Source organism: Corvus moneduloides, chromosome 18 (assembly GCF_009650955.1).
Source record: "Corvus moneduloides isolate bCorMon1 chromosome 18, bCorMon1.pri, whole genome shotgun sequence".
Taxonomy (NCBI): domain Eukaryota; kingdom Metazoa; phylum Chordata; class Aves; order Passeriformes; family Corvidae; genus Corvus; species Corvus moneduloides.
The window spans coordinates 5,078,200-5,101,006 of record NC_045493.1 but is presented as its reverse complement, the minus strand read 5'-3'; the positions used below and the strand labels follow the sequence as shown (position 1 = coordinate 5,101,006).

Sequence of the window (22,807 nt, the reverse complement as noted above, 5' to 3'; positions counted from 1 at the left end):
TGAAAAAATCAATTATTTTGTGGGATTTTTTTGGGGTGGGGGAATAAACATGCATATTTTAAGCTCTGGCACCAAGTGTGCACAGGGCAGGCAACGTAAGTGTGAGTGAGGGGGCTGTGGGTCTTCTAAACCTGTGCCTTACTGTCCAGATCTATAATTGCAGCTTTTCATTCGAGTGAGAAGTAGATGTTTAAATGTGTGTCGTGGCTTAAATGGGCTAGAGTTTTCTTCCCCGTGTTCAGCACAAACCCAAAACATATCCCATACTAGCCACCTTGAAGAAAATTAACTCTACCCCTGCCAAAACCAGCACATTGTGGTAGGAAATAGCTTTGTCTTCTTAGGTTACAAGAACTCATGTGCACACAAGCTTTCAGAGTCTGAGCTGCCTTCAAATGCTCTAAACTAAGCTCAGCTTTGTAGCCCATCACAGTGCAGAATGTTTGACTTGTCATGAATAACCAGCAACTGAAGTTAATAAACCCAAATTGCAGCGTGGGTGCGTTGGTGGGAGGTATAGCAGAGTTTGTATTTACAGGCACTGGCTGGGAAGTGCTACAAATACAGTAATGAAAAAAATGTGCTGATTTGACACATCCCTGTAAAAGTTTCCCCTCTGTTTAGGTTAAAGCTTCTCTCCCAACAGCAACTCAGCTGTTTTAGCAAAAGAAACATTTCAAGTGTAAGATTGAGTTGCATGCTCTCCCTTGAATTCCTTCTGAATTCAGAAGAACAGAATTCACAGGAATATGGAATTTGTAGGCTGCAGACTGGTAGGGCAAGTATGACTTACAGTCCCCTCATTATCTTTGGTGAAGTTAAATTTTTAATATTATAAATCTAAGTAAATGACATCTCTATGACGTCAGAATTGCCTTTAAAACTGACAGGATGTATGCTGCCAGAGATTGCAACATAGTTTGATTTACATGGTGGGAAAATGTTTCTGTTTATGTGTCTTACAAAGGCATTTCACTGAGATATCCTTCCCTGTCACTTTCTCTGTCACTCTGCCTGTTCCTACCTGGTGGGGATTCCCCTGGCAGACAGCTGCACAGACATGGTGTACTCATTTGACAGTGAAATGCTGCTTTATGCTTAAGTAATAATCCTGATGTTTATTTTCACAATATGACCAGTGTCATTCTGCTAGATTTTCTGATCCATGATATTTTCAGCAAAATGTTGTCCTGTGTTTCCACCTTTGGACTGAGTTTTAAGTTATCAGCTAAAAAATGGCATTTCAGTGGCACTACTTCTGTATTAAGGATGTGAAAAATGACTGCAGTTGTTTTCTGCAACGTATTTCTCACAGTAGCCCATAAAGGGCTCAGCTTTCTGTTTTGCAGCAGGAAGTAGTCACTCAGCTCAGTGAATTAACGAACAAGCTGCTAGCTGACAGTGCATATGCCTTGGATCTTGGTTCTGGAACTTAAAAAGACGCTGAAAAAAATGAGTAAAATTGCAGTATTATGTGCTGTAATGTGTGCGAGTGGTTCAGCTGTCTGCTAGGAAAGCTTTCTCATTGTGGTTACGCTCTGAGTTAGATTGCCCCAGAGGATTACAGAATCTCCATAACTGGAGGCTTCTAACAAAGAGCAGACAAATGTCTCTCTGGAATCAGGCAGGGATGGCTGATCCTGCCTCACACTGACATCTGTATCCTGAGGGCCTCAGGGGAGCTGCTGCCCCAGGGCAGCCTGTCCGAGCCTCAGGGCTGCCTGGAAAATGGAAAGACACCTGCTCAGGTGGAGCAATTTGCACAGAATATCCATGGGTATTATATTCATGGTCTTTCTCATGCTGCTCCAGCCTTAGGTTTTGTTTGCTCCCTCTCATTCCAAGCGCCGCAGGTGTGTGCGGGCTGCTTTGCACAGGCCTGCACGCCACAGCTCACCTCCAGTCCAGGGCAGCTCTGCTCACCTGGGGCCTTCAGTCAGGGAAAAGCAGAAGTGGCTGAGAAGCTCCAGGCTGGCAGTCAGCAGAGAGCTGGACATGGTAGGAGCGTGGTTGTGCACAGGGGCAGAGTGCCTGGTGCAGGACACAATCCCTTCCAGGCTCATCCAGGGGCTGCTGTTCCATGTGGTTGCACTTCAAGGGTTCACTTTCGGGGAGAGGGAGAACCAGCTGGCAGAAGAATTCCACATTGAAGCTATTGGAAAACAATTTTATATTATACAGCCACACCACTGGTCGGAAGTATTAGTAATAGTCATTGAGTTTCCCCTTCTTTGCCCAGTTCAGGGGTAAGTATGATGCTCAGTGTAGTTCCAAACACTGCAGTCAGTTAGTTACATTTTACCTACTTCTGCCATTGAAATGCAGTCCTGTCATGTTTGTGATCCACACTTAATGAAATCGGCTAGAGAGCTTTCAAGCAGGTATCTTTTTATTGTAGAAAGGTTTATATATTATATTAAATTGGACTATATTCAAACATAAATGTACTTTAATTACATTAATAGTTTAAACAATATTTAAATAAAGCACCATGTTAACTTGATTTAAATAACTGATTCAGCTTCCACACTGATTCCTACAAAATCCCACTAATTTCATGCAGTGTTTGAAGAACTAGAGGCCAGAGCTGATTTCTTAGCAAATACTGACTACAGTTCAAGTGCTCTGCACACAAATGTAAAATTGACAAAGTCTGAGACGGGCTGGGTTTTGAAGCCGAACTCCTACAAAAGGATTCATACAGATCTGAACATGGACTGGGTTGCTTAGCTATTTCTCTACCTTCCGTGTAAACTATTTCCACACATTAAAGTTGTTCTAGTTTAGTTCTCTGTATTAACCTCTAGATTTTAGGTGATACAGCTTTTACCTTGTAAAACAAGAACAGCTTTTATTTTGAAACAGCAGTGTTAAATTCCATACCCCCAGCAAACTCAGCTGAATGCAATTCACACATTCAGAGTAATGTTGGCTCACTTTTATTTAAATAAGACCAAAAGAACCTGACAACATAGATACAGGAGATTTTATTTAACATTGTGTACAAAGAAAGGCTACAAATGCCTTAAGACATTTTTCCCCCAAATACAGTTTTTGGATCCCTTTTTCATACCACTTTTCTCAAAAAGTTAAAAAAAAAAATAAAATCCAGAATGACAATTTTCCCCTTTCCCCTTCTTTTTGGGCCTAAACTGGGAGACATTTAGCAGTATGCTTTCAACACTTTTCAGTATTAAACTATTAGGATTAGGTTTTCTTTCCCCAAAACAGAGCACTATGAGATACTGAAGCACTAGCAACAGCAGGATAAAATGTCAAAAACTGACTCTCTAACATGGTAGTGTTTAAAATAATGCCAACAGTATTCTCGCTGATGAAACCCGAAATTATCCAAACAATAACAAGTTGTTTGTCTTCTACATCTGATAATTTAGGACTAATTACATAATTTAATTGTATTTATATTTAAATAAATAGTCTTAACTCCTTTCCTTGGAATTCTTCATGGATTATAAACACTTATAATACTAGAGATAAGAACAAACTACACAACTTACATAGGCAAGAGAAGGCTGAGGTTTTTTTTTTTTTGCTGGACAGACACAGAAAGGACAACATTTCAGTGTCCTGCTGTGACATCATTTTTAAATTCACTGTTTCATTGTGATGCTTTTCAGTTATCCCAACACAATAATTCCTTACCCTCTTTTTGCTACCTTGGTAATCACTTTTAGTACTCCTGAAACATTGGTCCCTGCATAGCTAAGTTTTATCCAGGATTCTGTAAGTTTTGTATGTGACTGTGAATCCCAAGACAAGATTTCTTTTAGACTGTGAGAAGCAGTAAAGAAGGCAGGGAGTAGAACAGGCTCCTGTGGAGAAGTGACCTTTTGCTATGGCAGCTTTTACATTACCTTCTACTATATATGAAATAGGGTTTAGATACAGATTAGTTTTCAGCTATTTGTATAATCCCAAATTAGCATAGTCCCTGTTTCTCCCAAAATGGGACTAAAATAGAGGAAGTTTGAGCTACTCTAGATCAATATTTGATCACTTGGTTGGGTGCAGTAAGAAGGAACTCACAACTGCCTTCTGAGCCTCTCAAACTGCCTCAGGGGAGATGGGAGCACCCAAGCAGCAGCAAGGCCTTTGCTCACTGGTGGGCTGGATCTTCACTTGAGTGGGCATCTCCAGGAAGCTGCTGGAGTCTCCTTCCAGGCAGGAAGCTGTTTTGTACACAAACCTGCCCTTTTGTACATCCACAGGGATATAGAATGACATGTGGTATAAATCATTCCACAAATTAGAGAAACAGTCTTAGATTCTCAGAACATCCTACCACTGGGGAAAAGACCACAGCAGTTACACAAGCAAAAGCTCTAGCGCAAAATACACTTTTCTCTATCCTGGTGAACCATTTTTGACAAGAGGATCTGAACATGATTGTGATTAAGACAAAGCAGTAGAGCAAACACTTCTGCTAGGCTTGGGCACTCTGTAATCATATTAATTCCCAAATATGCATGAAATGCTGTAAATAATAGAATTTTACTTAGCTCACAACACAGCCCTGTGTGAGCCTAGAACTTTAGCAGTACCTGTCCCACTCTGCACAAGAAGACTGGAAATACTTTAATTATCTTCAGGGCTCTGCTCTGTAGCTCTGCTACAAACTGAACCTTTTGGTGTGGTAGTTGCTATAATGCAGAATGATGTGAAGTGGTTCTGTTGGAAAAGGAGGGGTCTGTCTTATTGTGAGATGAAACATGGCAGGAGGAAAAAAAATGTGTGAAAACTGCTGCACGTTTTGCAGTGGTCTCCAGCGATGTCACTGTAAGATGGTAACACAAAGAGAATCAACAGTGGAGGCAAACTAGGCAATTTAATAATTTTCTAATTCTTAACAAGAGCATTTATGAATTTGCTTGACCTGAGAGGCATAAATCTAATGATACGGTCACGGAAGAAGGAGAATCAAGATGACACATACACTCAGGTTTGCTTTGGTCCTACTGCCCCAACCATTTTGTCATTACAGCTGTTGTGGCATTTTATCCTTGCAGCCCAAAAACAGACTTCTAGCTTAAACAACAGACCAGGTTTGTGGTTCTAGGAGCTTTTTACTTCCTTGTGGTGGTGGTTCACCTACGCTAACATACAGGCACTATGGCTGCTGCCTCAGCGGGGAAAAGGTAGAGAGCAAGTGATAAGCTTTGCTTTCTTAACACTGAACTAATGTTCAGGAGCAAGAAAGAGGGGTTGCAGCACATCAGAACTGTGAGGCTGCTGTAGCTGAATTCCTGGCATTCCCATATTCATGTTTATTTACTGGCAAGAGAGCCTTTGCTCAGTTATCTAGGGCATGAGCCACCTTCTGTAACTCAAAATGAGAACTTCATTCTAGTCCCAGGCAATGTGACCTGAGCAATTCCTAATTTTACTTCCCTTTTCCATTTTTGTTGGTTTTATTCCCTAAAGATTGTTAAGGAATAGTCTATTAAGTGCTTCCTTTACAGCTTCTGTTGATTTTAAGGGCAATCCATGGATTTAATTATCTTCAATTAGAAAGTTCATAGAACACACATGAACATTTATTTCATCCTAGGTCAGAATGCAGAATTGCTAATACTAGTCCAAGGCTCCAGAATCTCAGTTGCACAGGCCCTGTGTTAAAGGAAGGGAATGGTCCCATGTTTATTTTTCACTAACAGTAGTAGGACAATATTAGCAAAGACTACAAAGAAAAACATCCCTGGAGTAGAAATTTAAGAGGGCATAAACAAATGACTATCTCCAAGAATTTGATTAATTTGATTGTATCTAGGGATTGCCCTTTCAGATTCTTCTTCTTCAAGGAACAGAAGCAAATCCCCCCCAAGTTCCTGCATAAATGTATTTGTCTTCTGTTATTACAAGTCCCTGTCATCTTGAATTAAGGTAAAAAGAGAAAGGGGAAGTTTTTTTTTCTTAAAACATTTCCCACTTTATACTAAAATTTCCATAAGAAGAATGCCACATCTCATAAAGTTATCCCAGTAGGTGATCAAGCACTGAAACAGAAGGATTACCTAGTGAGGAATCAGAGAAGGTTGAGTTTTTGCCATCAGACTTTACACATTTTTAAAACCACATTGGTCAGTTTACATTTTATACACACTTGAGAGAATGGCACATTAAGGCAAATGAACACATTGTGATGCCTTCCAGTGTTACACAGGTGACAACCTAATCTGGAGATCCACGTCTGCCTTAAAGAATAGTCCACGTTTAAACAAACTCATAGAAAACTAACAGGAACAACCATAAAACAGTTTTAAACAGGTAAAACGAATAAACTGTAAAAATCCTGCACCTCCCATAAATATCCTCTGTGGTTCCACCACCTCATGGCCAACACCACAAGAGCCATGTGGCTCCACGCAGTGCCAGACGAATTCTGCGTGCGTGCGATGACGGCAGAGCCGAGGCGGGCAGTGGGCACCAGCAAGGACAGGCACCACACTGCTGGATTTTGCCCTTAGCTGATACACTGAAAAATAGCAGCATTAAAATACAGCCTGAAATAGCTTAGCTACTACCTCAACTTGTTAAAAATGTGCAAGAATAAAGAACACCAGCAGCATTTGAATGGATGTATTTCAATTTGGTTTCCAACACTTCCCTCCCAGACAAAGCATACACAAACACAAAGCTGACTCTGAGCTAGTAACTGTTACTTCTTTTCCATCTTTGAAAACTTTTCCCTTCATTTGCTTAACCTTTTAAAATTTTACTTAAAAACCTATTCAGTATTAAAAAACCCTCGAGGATTTTAAGGTAGTTTCTAAATGCCAGGAAACTGATGCTTATTCCCCTCTTTAGTCTGGAGAGACACAGACTATCCTAGTCACCTGAATTTCCTTAGCTGAAAATTTAAACATTTCAGATTCCGGTTCCTGAAAGTGACATTTGTAGAAAAGTCTCTCCAAAACAGTAGAAACTGAAGGAGCAAAATCTCCCAGTGCACACATAAAGTGTACTTTTCGCTAGTTTGCTCGTGTTGTTTATATTGTATCTTTTAACATAGAAATTAAAGAGTTCAGTTTTCTGACAAAACTCACAAGGGAATGTGTAAGAGGAGAAATTGGAAGGCCTTCTCTACAGCCAAGTTTTGCATTTCCCTTTTTGTTTAAGTATGATAAGGCTTATTAAAAAAAAAAAAAGTAAAAATAAAACACAAAAAAACCTCCAAACAAACAAAAAAGCCCAACCAACATCCTAGGGGAAAAAAACATAAAAGCTTTTTGGAAATACTTAATTTCTGAAAACATAAGACTATTGAAAAAAACTTAATTGCAAAATTAAAGGAAATTCAAGAAATCAATTCTCGTATTCCAAATCAGTCCATGATTTCATCATCAGCAATACGATCCACTATCTTTTCCAGCCCAAAATTACCAGCTTTGGGGAAAACATATTCATACTTAACAGAAATAATTAACGGGTTAAGTTAAATTAACTTTTTTCCTTGATCCACATGCCTGCATGTTAGATAATGTTACATTAGAACTGAGCATTGTAATGAGAGACTGACAGCAACAACCTGTCACAGTAACCAAAGCAAAAGCAATTTTCTCATGGTTACATACTATAGCAATTTAATATTAAAACTAACTTCCTATATAAATAAAAATTTAAAACTTGGGCAAAAGTAAATTGGCACAGTCATTGTGGTATTGCTTTCCAGTTTCAACCTGCAAGGAGCAGCCACAGATTCCAAACACCAAAGGAAAAGGCTATCACCCAGCACCAGGTGTAGCTTGGGGATTTTCCCTTTTCCGTGGAGTCATCAGCAGTGCTCCTGCCTCAGGTCCATGCCCCCAGAGTGGGAGCAGGCAGGAGTGCAAGGATTGCTGTAGAGCTGCTAGGGAAAAGGGAGAACAAATACAGAGAAACAAACCCAGAGAATGTTTTACTGCTCTGCACAACATGGCTCAAGTTAATGTTTTTCAGGATTGTGACTAATTTTTACCTTCAAACAGGCAAAAAATGAAAATAAAAATTTAAAAAATCAAAATATTAAGCCTTCAAGTTTCCTTGCCTTCATTCCCTCCCTCCCCCAAACAGCACGTCCTACTACAGACATTTTTTTCTTTTTTGCGGGTTCAGAAGTTGGAATGTCATGGAAATACATACAAGAGAGAAGGAATTTCTAGTTGTACATTACATTACAAAGAGGTTTGCTCCCAGACCTAAGGAGGGAGGGATACTAAAGCAATGTTAAATTCCTATAAGAATCCTTACAAAGCATGCAAAATATTGATATACTCACAAAATTGAAATTTATATTTTTTCCTTTCTGATTTTGCAACTTCACAGTACAATAATTTCTAATATTCTGCAGCAGTCAGAATTACAGTGACTACAAAATCATTTCCCTTTAATTTTTTCTATTTGCTTGAAACACTCCTTTGCAATTCTTTTTTTAAATTGAGAGTTTGTAGATCACCCATCAGAAAATGTGCAATTCAGCACAAAGAGGGGTCGCTTTCTGTGTCATATTTCCCTGAAAATGATGTCGACAACCTGACCCTACCAACCTTTCAAAATCTTTCCCTCCCTTCCCTTTTTGTGCCGATTCCTTCCCTTGTCTTCCAGCCATACTTTTCTTCTCACCGGGATGATGATGGACAGATGCCATTAAATGGATGCTGCATAACTGGGTAGGAGTAGCGGGGGCTGGAATAGTTTAGGAAAATGGCATCGCTCCCACCTGCAGGATGTTTGGCACAACTGCTTCAGAGCCAGAATCTGGGCTCTGGATACCAGCAATTAGATTCTGCAGTTTCAATTCCCTGGACAAATACTGCTGCCCTTTTCACCCCTGTAGCTCCAACTGATTTAGGGAGGGAAATACAAAACTGGTGTTTGGCCAGACCTTTTGTACTGCTAAATGGAGTTCCACAGAAATTTTTCCACTGCTCTTATTTAAAACAGTTGGAATTTCTGGAGAATCCACAAGGCATGCTACTTGCTAGATTGTCCATGAAGTACATTCTGGTGTTTTTTCAGAGTGTTTATATCTATCAGAAAAAGACTCTTGTAGAAACAATGTACAAAGCCTCCAAAAATTCAAGTATCAAAAAAAAGATGTTCTGATAAAAGTCTGGAGTAAGCAGCCAGACAAACTGAGAGCCATTGATTTTTTTTTTTTTTTAATCCACAAATTCTTCAATTACTTTTGCAGAGATAACGTATTTTCTTTGGAGTGTTGGGAATTAACAATCTTCCCAATTAATTTACACTAAGTTTGGTGGGGTCTAAGGAATTTATTAGGATAATATTGCCCCTGCTTCTATAAGCAAACAAACAACAGAATCACTGACTGTTATCCTCCCTGCCTCTCTTTAATTTGCTGTATTTACTTAATTAATTTCATTGAGTCTGTCTCAACCCAACAAAACCCATCAGAAGTGCAACATAAGCAAGAGCAGGGCATCTCCTTCCCTGGGGTGTACAAACATTTGTATGGGAAAGGGTGGGTGAGCCAAAAAAACCCCGCCCCCAACCAGACAACAGTTCTAGCTGTACGTAAAACTGTTTGATTTCCTTAGAACCATATTCAAGACTTGAATTTCTGTGGAGAGAATTTTAGATCCCAGACCCTTCTCTTCTCCTTCCCCTTGCAAAGCAATGCTATTTTTGTGGTCTAGAACAGTACTTGAAAAACAGCAGTTATTAAAGATACAGTTGTGATATATCCTTTAACACCCCCTCACCCAAAAAGGGGTGTCCTATCAAGTGGTCCAGTAGAAATCTTGAAGTTTCTTTATGATAAATTAAATCCATAAAATGAGGAATACTTTCTGTCACAATCCCAACAAGAATAATTGCCACGCTCCGTGTGCATTCATCCAAGTGTCTATTGCTCCTTCTAGTGGAGATTCCGCACAGCTCTATCTCCGGTTAGTTCTGGTTCTACAGCACAAGGAGAGGTTTTTCTCCATTCTCTCCAGCTTGTCTCTGGTTAACAAACAGCAGAAGCTCTGAGGGCTGGAATTCCCTGGCACAGGAACAGGCCAGTCTGAGGAAACACCAGTCATCTTTTTCCCAGGAGTGACAGAGTTATGTCAAAAGCAGTTTGTGTCCTCTTGGTACCGCAGGCACCTACACCTCTGTGGAAAAGAGAATGCTTTGCCTCTTGCTGTCCGGGGTAGGGATAGTCTCTAGCTGCAGGAAGTACAGAAGAACTTGAACCTGGAAAGAGAAACTACAAGGTAATACTAAAGCCCTGCAAGAACTCATTCTCATCCTGGCTATGTGAGAGCTGGTGATACAGCTCTCTCAGGGAACATCTAGCAGCTATGATTTAATACACTGTATAACAGCAGTAGAAATAGTAAAACTTGCAGTGCTTCAGAGACACTCTTTTTAGATTCCAGGTGGAACAATGGTGCTGGTGTTCCAGCACTGAAAAAATTAAATCTAGAATTTGCCATTACTCAACAGAGAACATATAAACCAGTCTGACCCAGTGACACAGGCTCTGTGCTCCAACCCTCTGCATCGCCTTCAAAGGCCACAGTGGCCAAAGCATTTTGTTGTGCATCAGTGAAGGTGGTTTAAATGCCGAGGAGCATTGTGGAAACACTGCCAATTCTTTTACCCCAGGCCAGCAGCATGGTGCTGGGACACAGCTTCCCAAAAACTTCCCATGCACAAACAAACACAGGATGCACACATACAGACATTCCTTCATGAAAAGCTGTATTTGTACAGATGCAAACTGACCTGCCTGAAGGAACACTGTGCTACAGTCAGTCTAAAATGTCTGTGTGAGGGCAAAAGTTGTTTTATGTTTATTAAAAAAACTACCATGAAAACCCAGTGGGATAGCTGAGCCAGGCCTGCCACAGGACTGCACTTTCCCAGAAAGTGTCTCCACGAGATGCAATGGCACATTCAGGATTTTACCTGGGACATGACTTCTAGTGACCAGCTGTCAGTCATTGTGATGGGCTGGGTTGGGTTAGCAGGGATTTTACTGTCCTTCTCCGAAGGTCTGAGCAGTGTTGGTCCAAAGACAGTGGCAAGATTATGCAGGGACATCTTGTTCACACTTTCCCTCTCAGCAACCCTGGGAGAAGAAACAATGCATAAGGCAGACCTTTATAAACATCTGAGTTTTATAAATGAGAAACTGAGGCACAAAGTTTAAAAAATTTTCCCAAGGGCAGAAAAGTCTGCAGCAGAAACACAGGTAAAGCCCAGATTTCCTGGATTTTAATCCAGAATCTCAATCACAAGATGATCTTTCATGTCTCCAGGGACAGTCTCTGGCATGTACAACATACTTAGGCAAATCAACACATTGGGCGAGCATTAAGCCAGCTTAATGCATTAATAGCAAAAGCATGGAAATATTTCTTCCCAGTTACAATCATATTACAAAGACATAGACAAAATCAGAAAGACTTGACTAAAAAAGGAACTGACCACTGCAGTTAAGCAAAGTGCTGGAATTTTAAAAATAGATCATACTGGATTTCAGACACCTTCTGAGACAGGGCTCCCTAGATCTTAAATATGGCCAAAGCTTCATGGTTTATACAAAAACCTTTCCTGGTCTGTTTATCCAGATGCAGGTACAGTCTCAGTGACATTGCAGCAGGAATCTGCATTTGCCATAGATAAGCCCTGACTCTTCTGTTACTCCTTTCCTCCAGTTCTAATCCTTTTTCAGTATGAGTGGGAATGGAATTCAGGATTTACTGCCTCACTAAGTGAGTATGAGACAATAATTATCTGATGAGCATTCACAGCAGATCAGCAAATACTTCTTCATTTATGTGATTCAGCAGGCATTTAAAGAAAAGGCTCCACTTTTCAAAATAGCGATGCTTTACATATTAAATGCATTTCCCAAGGAACCACATATTACCTTTTTAAATGGTCCAGAAGGAAAAGGAATGTCACAAGGTTGGGTTCTGGAAGTGACAGCAACAGATTCAACATACAGCTCTCCTTTGCAACAGGATCTGAAAGTGCTACAAGACAGAGAACGAAACATCACCACAGGCAGCAAGCGTGAATCTGACTGAGCCATGTCCCGGAACAGCCAATACAGATGGTCCCAAAAGGACTGTGATTACATCATCATAGGCTGGAAGGTCAGAGTTGCACATCAATACCCCACAGCATCTTGTTCCTTTATTTCACAAATGCATTAAGAATCCTTTTCTCTCAAGCAGTTCAAGTGCTTTGAGACTTTCAATCATTGATGTTTTTCTCTGCATCAAGATAAGATGAGGTCTATATCTGCCCTTCCCTCCAAAGGGGGCTTCCCTGAAGCCTGCCTGGGCAGTCAGTGTGCACAGCCCCAGCAGGTAGGCTGGCATTCTGTCCTGACCCTATCCTTCAGAAACCTGGGCTTTTGCAGCTTGCAGAGCAGCATGGCAAGTGCCCATATTCCACCACGTGGCAAGGTGATGTCATCCCAACGCTCCATTCTGAGCTCCATTCCACTCCCCTCACAACTTGTTCCAGGCTTCTGTCCAACACTATAAATATGGGGTTTATGTTGCTTTAAGAGCAGCTTCCTATGGAAGAGTTTCCATTATCAAGGGTTCCTTGTGTGGCACCTACCAATGCCTTCAGCAAAGTTGGGATACAGCTCGTCTGTGAAGAGGGGTTCCGGCAGCTCCCGGAAGTACAGTTTGAGGGTGCCTGCAATGGCATTAACGTCCATCTCACTCATCATCACTGACACATCCTTGTTATCTGAAAGAGGGGAGAGCAGAGGCAAGGTAAAGGAACTCCTGGCCTTGCATTCCTTCTTTTCCTTGCTTTGGGTCTGTTTATCTTTTATCTCTGTCCAAATAGCTGGGAGTTTTCCTGTTTACATTTCTCCAGATTAAATGAGCAACCTTCCAGCTGAGAAGTGCTGCACAAATGATTGCAAACACTTCATTGCTTTACATCAAGCCAGGGAACCTCACCCTCCCAGGGCTAGCTGTGCTGTGCCAGCGACCCTGGCCGGATCTGAACAAGCCCCACTTGACTGTATTTATACACATTTCAACTTTTATTACTGACAGCAGTTGTTATTCCAACTCCCTGCCTCTAACAGCTTAGAATAAGAGATTCTGAGATTCTCAACTCCCCATGGACTGCAGCTAAAGTACACAGGCAATTCAGGGCTTACACTTCAGTTTTTTACTATTAAGAACAACAAAACCACCCCCTCTCTCTAAACTAAGCATTGATCAGCACTGCTTTCATAAAACAGTGTAAGCCAGCATTTAACAGAAATGAAAAACGTTGTTTTTCAAACTGTGAAAGACCCTTACTTGCACTAGAGCACTATTTCATCAGTGGTTTTTGATAGCTTAGGGTGATTGAAAAGAAAGCACAAGAAGGAAATTTCACTAAAAAAGTGAAGGAAAAGTGCAGGAAGGGTGAATTTGGGTGTCTGGCACAGGCCCTATGTGGCCTGAACAGTTCTTGGACCATCATGTGGAAGCTGGAAGTAGGGTAGAAACTCACTTTTTGTACCTCAGCAATTTGGAGATGTTTCACCTGCCTGATCTCAGGTGTCTTTGGGACATACAGGCCACACTTTTAAATGTAGCACCAGTAAGGAGCCTTTTTCTGCTCAAGATCAAAGAGAGCTTTGCAAGGGTTGCTCGAAGTGATCTAATTTTCTGAGGCTGTGCACATCAGTCCAGATGGAGTTAGGGAGAGAAGCCCTGACCACCCAACCCCAGCTTCATGAATACCCTTACTAGTTCTAAGGAACATCGGTTTTCACAAAACGTTCTTTATTTTAAGGATTTCTATTAATTTGGACACCTCACAACAGAGAGAAAATTATGACTTCTGATTGGTGATGTTTCCCCCAAGAAAGGTGTCTGCCATTTACAGAGATTTGGCAAGGCGGGTAAACCCATGATGTCATGGGAAGAAAAAAAAAGCATGCTTTGGTGCAAGGATCCATCCTGTTGTGTGCCTTCTGTTATGTCAGCAGCTGAAGAATATTAATAAAATATGCAGCCAGGGATAAAATTATTTTCCTTGAGTGAGAATCTCTACTTCTTAACGCTTCTTGGGCAACATAAGATTAAAAATAGCACAGCCACCTGACAGGGCGCTCAGGCAGGTTCTCACAGAGCAAAGGAAACATCAGACACAAATACTTACTGACATCAAAGGCAGCTTTCAAAGCCTGGATGTCGGTTGCAACCCCAGAGACGCGGTAGATCCCCACCTCCTCCATCCCACGCCGCTCGATCTCCTCCACGCACTGCCGTACAATGTACGGCACCTTCGACCTCTCTCTCCTAAGAAAGCCAGACAGAAGAGTTCAGAGTTCAGCCCAGGCCCTCAGTGCCTGTTCCCCAGCCAGCCAGGACGGCTACAAGCACCCCAACATTTATTTCCCTGTGCAAACTTCTTCTGGAAAATGGAGTGGTAGGATGTCTGAGCAGGCAGTCAGGACTGAGCTGAAAAACTCCTTTTAAAACTGGAGAGGGTTTTCTGACTGTCTCAGCCTGGCTTTGGCTGTTCTGCAGCTTCCCTGAGCACTTGAGCTCCTGGCCAGGTCCCAGTGCTCCTAGAGCCTGCGGCTCTGCTCAGGTAATCAGAGGACTCCCAAACAGTCCTCAGATACTTAGTAACTCTGTTGCTTTCAAACTGATGCAATTCCATGGGGAGGAAATACCACACTTCCCAAACCATACAACAGAACAAACAGGTTTCTGCTGGCAAATGATTCATGACAAAGGATCAGGGGTTAAAATAATACAATGGGATCCAAAGACCTCAAACATTTTTGATTATGGAAAGGAAACATCACTGGTCAGTGGCTCTGGAAATTTGTGACCACATCAGCTAACTACAGAGAAGGCAAGGGCAAGGAGGATGTCTAGATTCAGAGGAGTGATAGGCTGTCAGTAAACAGCCTGTGTGCACATTTGTTTTTATCTCTGCAAAAAATGAAGCTCAGAGATTGTAAAGCATCTCTTGTCTGCAGCCACATCTACACTCCTAGACTAGTGGAGCAGACTGACTGAACTGCCTAATCCCTCAGGAGGACACCGGCAGGTGCACCCCACTGGCCAGCTGTCTTCTAAAACACAATGGGCAGAAACGTGACCCATCAGCTCACTTGGTGACAATAGCAATCTTGACCCCAAACACGCCCGTCTGCTTGCGGGACGGCATCCTTTTCAGGCTGAACTCCCGACTGGTGAACTTCACCGACAGCTTCACTTCCACCTGAACCAAAGAGAACAGATGTGACTTCTTAAACATTTCTTTTTTTTTTTTTTCATGCTGCAATGAAGAGCAAAGGAATGAAGCCCACAAGAGGTACAGAAGCAGAGCTAATTTCTGTTTGCCACACTTACCCCATTCATTGAGATGACTGTGCGCTGCCAATCTTTGTCCTGCAGCACCTGGGGGTCCAGCTGGAAAACAGAAGTTACCCATGAGCTAGGAACACACTTCAGAGAAAACAGCTAGCCTGGAAGACCTCTGCAAGTGAGCAGAGCACAATCACTTTTACCTTGTTATTTCTTTTCCATAGCAAAACCTACACTCCAAGGTTTCCCTGGTTTCAGGGAAACCGGGTTTTGGATATTGTGCAGTTCTCTAAACAGGGCTGATGAGGCTTCATACACATGAAAAATCCAGCAACATGTGAGCAGTGTCAGCTCAACAATAAAGGCAACCTCAGGGAGCACAATCAATGTTTGAATCGGCTGAGAAATCCTGAAAAGTTGTCCTCCTTCAACCAGCCTCTTCCTTTTAATTTCTATTTGAGCACAGAGGCGGGAAGACCACCAGGCCCTGCTATTGCAAGAACTCATTAAACAATAACAAGTTCCAATCTCTCATTTTCAGCTTTGCTTGATCTCTTGAGTGGACAGTTGTGAGCTGGGGAGCAGCTGACTCAAGTGCTAAAACATCACCCAGCAATTCCAGTACTGCCTGGGAGAGCCCAAACACATCCAAATGCCTGAGGAGTGGCACTCAGCTCCAGGTAGACTGGCAAGAGAGGAAGAGCTGTCTGCCTGGGGGCTTAATCGCCATTGGAACCAGCCAAAGCGAGAATTCAGTGCCTCCTGAGACAGCTTTGTAACACTTGGCTCTTCAACACAAAGGCACAGTAAGACCAGGAGGAGGCACCTGCAGCAAACCTGTTTTGAGTTTGCTGCTGTCAGCAAACAAACAGTCATAGCCAGAGCTGCTTTGCAGCACAGCTCCCCCCTCTCACAGAGCCCCGTGCAGGGCCAGAGAGCTCTGGCAGGGGAGGGAAATGCTGGAACAATGGCAGCTGCAGGAAATTCTGGGAAAGCTTAGACACGGTCACGGTCACAGTCAGATCATCAACAGAGCAATCCAATGCTGCTGACAGCTACAGAGACAAGCCCCCCCCATACCCTTCCCCACTCCCCAAAGAAAGACAAGCAGCAGAGAGTGAAGTTCCTCCCACTGCAGAGACCCCAGGCAGCAACAGAACAAACGAGGCCAACCTTATCCCTGCGCACTCTGTTACGGACATGAGCCCACAGCGGGATGCTGCTGGCACACACATGCTTCCCTGTCGAATTGGACCGGCTCCTATAGGTGCAACTCCGGCAGAAATTCCTGAAGAGCCCTTGTAAGGAATAGTCAGTAACCTGCAGCTCCCACATTTTGGGACTGTGCAAAGGTCCAGAAGGCCAATGGGCAGCAGTACTTGGCTTCAGTGCCTCAGTGACCCTGAACACAGGACTGCTCGCCAAGGGGGTTCGCTTTTAACTCCAGCAGAAAAGATCCGCCCCCGCCTGCAGGGCTGGCCGAGGGCCCTACGAGCTGGCCAGTTTCTAGGCTGTTCTACCCTGAACTTCCGTGCTGGAAGTTTGGTTTCTTTCAACAACTGCATTCTTTCCCAGAATCAAGAGGAAACCACTTCTGAAGTGTCTGGTTTCCTATGAGGAGCAACCATGAAATTGAGTATTCCTGAAAGCTTGATCTCCAGCTCTAAAGAGTCATCTGGTTAAGCTGCCAAAATGGCCCTGCTGATGGACACAGTAACAGACAATCCTCTTGCTGGGAACCAGTTTTTCATACACTTTTAGAATGGAGTCACTGAGTGTATTATTTATAGCAGGGAGAGACAGCTTAAGACTAAAGAGGAAAGAGGGTTTGAATATTTGCCAAAAACTTTAAAGGAGAAGTCCAGCAGAATCCAGTTACAGCTTATTTAAGCTAACAGGTATTGCTGAGTATGTCTCAGTAGCGACCAGGGAATTCCCACCACTGCACAAAACAAAAGAATGTCAATAGCTGTTAAAAAATTTGAGCCAAACACCACCCTGCTCTGTCTCAAGAGTGACTTTCACACTGCTGCAAAGGACAAGCAGAAGCAGAGTGCTGGAGCCGAGAACTTGCAAAGACTTCTCCTTCCTGGAGCTGAGAGCTCACAGAGACTTTTCCTTGCTGGCTACCTGCTGGGGCTGAGCCAGGACTGCGAGTAAACCTCCATGTACCTGCTGCTGCCTCTTGCTCCCTTGTTTCCAAACTCCGCTGCAGAGCTGGCAGGACCCTGCTGGAGAATGCCTTGTACTGAGTGGGGGCAGCCAGGGAGAACAGGCATCAGGGCTGGCTGACCCAGCCAACCCTGCATAAATCACTGGCAATAACAACAGCAATTAAGGAAAAAAAAAAAAAAACAAACCCCAACTCCTCCAAGGTGCTTTTTAAATAACAAAGCAAAATGATGGAAGCTATTAAAAGAGCAAAGCTTGAATAAACTCTCAGCAACACTGAGTGAGACAGGAAGATCAAGTCTAAGTCTGGTAAGTCACAATAGGACATAACAGAGTCAACAGGAAACCAAGAACTGTCATTGAGACTTCCATCAAGCTTCAGTCCTGATCCCAACTGATGACTGACCTTCTGAGGCCAGCAAGAGCAACAGAGGGAAAGGGCAGCTGGAGCAGGCAGGGAGAGAGCACACTGAGGACAATGAGTTAACAAGAGTGATGCTCCAGCACAGAGGACAAATGGGGCCATGCTGTCTTCTGGCCTGATTTGGAGATCAGTGACCTGAAAGAAGGAACACCAAGTAGAAGAATGCAATCCACAGCCAGCATGGCAAAGGGAGGCAGCTCCAAGCAAGTTGTGCCAGCTCAAGCAGGGGAGGCAGTGTGCAATTGCTGCCTCTGCACTTGACAGTAGAATTTACTGCTCCTCTAGCAGTTCCTCCAAAGAGTTGCTTGGTTTTAGTGACCTGCCCCATCTCCATTGAAACAGAGCCACTGTGTTGTTTCCATGCCCGTACAAATAGGACAGACCTGCTAAAACCCTCACAGACTGTATCGCATGGGCTTGTTTGCACAGTCCCCACCAAAAGCTCATGCTGAACAGGAAAATACAAACCAACCACTCTGCCTGTTTGCTGCTTCCTCCAGTCCCCTTGTGGCCTTTGATATTTGCAGTGGCAAGCTACAGCCCCAAATTCACTAATGAATCAAGCCAATACCTCTCTGTATCCTGCCCAAAACACAACAGAACCAAGCAGCTCAGCACCACAGGGGTATCTGAGTGCAGGTCTCTGGCCCTTGCAGCAGCTCAGCACTCAATTCAGACAGGGCACAGCAGTTAGGAAAGTCTGAGAGCGCACAGCAGAGTGGTGAGAACCTTGAAAAAGGCAAACTGGGGATGCTGCTCTGGCAAATGCAAGCCAGGCACTAGGAAGGGTGTCTGTGCTCTGCCCTAGGAAACCACTACAGAGAGCTTGATCATGATTTCTTTTTCCCCAGAGAGAAAAGAAAACATGCAGAAGGAGGGAAAAACAAAGAAGCCACAGTGGAAACAAAAGAGGCAGGACCGAGGAACATTAAGGTTAGTGTGTTTTATACATTCATTCACATTACTTCTTCCCTTTATTAAGTTTCCCAGGCAACTTTACACTCCATCAGTTTTGAATTGTAACTGATGTGACATACATGTTGTCAAGAGTCTCACTGCTGCTGGAAACTCCCAGTCCTGCCATAACCCCATTCTTCTCACAGCTCCCCACTGACAGGTTAATCTTTCCCACCATCACCCTTCAGCCATGACCCATTGCGTTCTTCATTTCCCCCCTATTTTCATTGCTGGGACAATGTTCTGCTTCAGCAAGCTGCTTGAACAAGCTTGAGTGAGTAGAAGGTTTCCAAGCTGACACTTGGGAGGTACAGCATGGGACAATCTGGTTTACATGGAAAACAACTTAATGCCTGAAATAGCCACGGGCACTGCTATGAGACATCCCAGATAATTAAGATAAGAGTGATTGTTTTGCAAGGCAACAGAGGAATGGTGCTGCGCCACAGAATGAGTGATCTAAGGTCACATCCTCCCTGATTTTCCAGCACTGCTGTGAGGGAGAAGGAAATATTTAGCTTGAGCTGATCATGCAGAAAAAGAAAACAAAGGAAACGGCATTTCTAGGAGGCACTAGTGGGAGGAGCCGGATCACAGGGTGAGCTATCACTTCACTCACGCAGTCTGTTCCCAAGGCAGAGAGGTTGGTCCTGCTGACAAATGTGCCCACTTAGGTACAGTCTCAACGCCAGACAAAAGGCTGCTACACTCCAAACATGGGGATGTGTCTGCCACGTGAAGTGCAAACTTCAAGGAGCCAAAGGGCCAGCCCAAGTACCAAAGATGGATTGCAAGGTAACAACAGAAAGAAAAGCCCGGGGTGCTCACAGAGGAGCTTATGCCCACGTCTGAACTAAGCCTCACATTTTCTCCTATCAGGTGATGTCCATTCCTTCCTCCTCCAACTCCCCCAATAATTTCAGTTTCACAGTGTACCCAGGAACAGTATTTCTCATGCCCGAGGTGCACCAGAAGCCCCCAGCCATGTGTGCCAGTCAGTTCAACACTGCACACCCAGCACTGCTGTGCCCAGGTCTGGTGAGGACTTCACTTCTACATTTACAGGAGGTTCTCCCACATTAAAACCTCATGGGTTTATGTTTCACAGATAAAAAACTTGGAGACTGGCAGAAAAGAAGCAGCTCTTGCATCTGGCTATAAAGACAGGCAAACAAAATATTCCATAGGAAAAGAAAATATGAGCAATGGGAGCTATTAAAATTGCTGCTCATTCCTGGAAACTTGTGACTACATGGACCAATTTCCAGCCTTCCTTCCTTCCTTCACTGCCATAATGTAACAGAGAGATTTAATAAACATTTTCACAGCCAAAACAGTCCTCATCTCCTTGATTGTCTTCATCACTGAGGCTCAGAATTTGGTGAGTCATAATTCCCAGTAGTGGGAAGTTGCATATTTACAATAATACATGGCTTAACAATACACTGCAATTTAGCCAACAGAGAAATTTCTCTGCTTTTATCATCAGGAGGATGCAGGCACGACTCTTCACGTTCCCAGAGCTTTTAACTAAAGGGAATTTATGAAACAAAAATCCTCATCCAACTTCACAGACCTTGCCTTTAGACAGACAGACTTGGGCTGAATAATGACAGTGCAACAACAACAAGAAATCAGAAAGCCCAGGATAAACTACAAACTCTAAGGTAAACAAAATTTGATACAAAAGCACCTGGGAGAACACAGCCAACCTTCAGCCGCAGACTGTAATCAGATTTTGTTGCTGCATTATTACTGTTTCTTAATAGAGAAATGGTGTTTACTTCAAAAATAGAACTAAACCAAAATCAAAACATTTAATAATCTTTATCAATCCAAAATCTTACCAGACTGTCATATGACTTCTCTTTGATTCAAAAGTGTTTAAAATTTGTGATGGGATAGAAATCACTGAGAACTAAGAGGTTTTTCTGGTAGTTCATCAAGTATCTTTATAAATTGCAAAGGGGATTTACAGAAAGCAACAGAACTTTTGCATGTGCCTTTTATGATACAACAGAATGCAACATTTGTACATTAATTAAAAACATTTTAATTGATTTTTTCTTTTTTAAACTTTCCTGCTGTTTAGGTTTCTCTAAAAGAATCAAGACGCAATTAATATTCAATTGCCACCAAAGAGTATTTTTACTTACTAAAGTACAAAATATATTTACAGAATATACAATTGCTGTGCATAAAAATGCCCAATCCTGAGAGAAGGAAAAAAATTGCTAAAAATTTAATTAATTTTTTTTTTTAATCATTCTATGTAAAATATTTGTAGAATTTAGCGGGTCAGTGATTTCAGGGTTCTCTGTTATGAGCACACAAATCTCCAGGGGATCTCAGGGCTGAAAACTTGCTCTTTTGTAGTTGCTCAGCTCCGTGGAAAACAGCCTTTGTTAGCAGAAGGGACATAGGGATTTCTGTCAGCCGAGACACACACACAGAGGAGACACCCTGTGCTGGCATTTATTGATCTGCACACGCATTCCCTTCCAAATTCCACCATGCATTTGAGACAAAAGCTCTCCCTGAAAACAGGAGGGAGGGAAGGAAGAGGCCTGATCAAAGTCATTTAGGCAATGAACCCTGCCATAGCAAAGGTGGGATGTGATCACACAGGCCACCCTCACCCCAAGCTGCTTCTGCAATCCCACAAATGGCCTTGGCCTGCGTGACCATCGCTCCAGTGCCAGGGGAAGCTGTCATCCATGGGGAGACGGATAGCCAGACGTAAATGGAGGGGAACTGGTGAGGTCTTTAAACATGCCAGAAAGGAAAAGGTATCTGGGCAAGGTCTCTGTTCTGTTCAACAGCCACTCCAACACAAAGGATGTGTTCTCAGAGCAGGCATTTAAACACCCTCCTAAAGTTGTGGACAGACAGTGCAACAAACTGGAACAAGATGGGGGACATATGTTCCCCATGTTTTCCTCCACAGATGGCCTGATTTCTCCTACATCCAGCTTTAGTGCTCTATCACACAGCAGCCCCCCATAAGCAGCAGCTCTTTGGAATCATCACCTCCCCTACTGTATTACAAATCTGCCACACAAAGTGTCCCAGGCCAATTCTCAGCAGTGGAAATGTTCCTCGGATGCTGCCTGCTGCCATGGACACCACACTCTGGACATGGCAGTCACGACAACAGTCAGGCTGTCCCAGGGCCTGGCCAACACATCCATCAACTTCCAGCATGCACAGATGGCAGCCCTTCTGCACATGACTTACAGAGCAGGCACTATATTCTTGTGTCCTCCTGTCACAAGTGGAGCATCCTCAACAGTGCCCAGGGCCCAGGGGCAGTGCAGTTCCTACACACTGGTCTAGAAGTTTTGAAGTTAATGGGCAAATGAGAGATCAAAACAAGCAGCTATTCCATAAGGGTGCTGAAGTAGGCACATGGCACAAAGCAAGAGGGACAAAGCTGCTGATTTCCTGCCTGTGAATCACCCTGTGTACCTCACAATCTGAGGGAAAAATCTTCAATGCTGAGACAATCAGAAGGCAGAAAAAAACCTCTGCAGTGAACTCCAAGATTCAAAAGTCCTGTGATGTTCTGCTGTAAGGGTATCAGGAATGAGCTGAGCAGTTTTACCTGGATCTGTCCTTTCCCCATTATGCGATCTGTGCTCTCTCCATCCTCTTTGGTGAGCTTGGTTTTGTTGTAGCACTTTTCATAGCACAGAATCCGCAGTGTCTGTGAGCCCTCCAGCTCAATTTCGAACTCCTGCAGGGCACCAGGAAAGGAAAGAGTAATGGCTGCATCACAGCAGGACACCAGTCTCAGAATAATCAATACAGTCTCCTTAATACTCATCAGAAGAGAACTTAAGGACTGGCCAAAACCTCCTCCATACTGGAATTGGTCTAGAAATAAGCTGTAGTTGTATTTGTATCTATAAGGTGGTCAAATCGGACACTAAGATGGTTCACTCGTTAG

At 43.1% G+C, this 22,807-nt stretch overlaps 1 protein-coding gene across 2 annotated transcripts in view; it reads right to left on the bottom strand.

Annotated features, from left to right (window-relative positions):
* Positions 1–9,145: 9,145 nt before the first annotated feature.
* Positions 9,146–22,807, bottom strand: part of BCR (BCR activator of RhoGEF and GTPase) — a 93,344-nt gene continuing 79,682 nt past the window's right edge. For both annotated transcript variants that reach the window (XM_032127899.1, XM_032127900.1), the window contains 8 exons: positions 22,463–22,594; positions 15,351–15,410; positions 15,110–15,219; positions 14,143–14,282; positions 12,589–12,723; positions 11,885–11,990; positions 10,918–11,080; positions 9,146–10,200 (listed from right to left, as the gene is read on the bottom strand). In XM_032127899.1, coding sequence (XP_031983790.1) covers positions 10,111–10,200; positions 10,918–11,080; positions 11,885–11,990; positions 12,589–12,723; positions 14,143–14,282; positions 15,110–15,219; positions 15,351–15,410; positions 22,463–22,594 — 936 coding nt within the window. In that variant the 3' untranslated portion in view covers positions 9,146–10,110. The remainder of the gene's footprint in view (positions 10,201–10,917; positions 11,081–11,884; positions 11,991–12,588; positions 12,724–14,142; positions 14,283–15,109; positions 15,220–15,350; positions 15,411–22,462; positions 22,595–22,807) is intronic.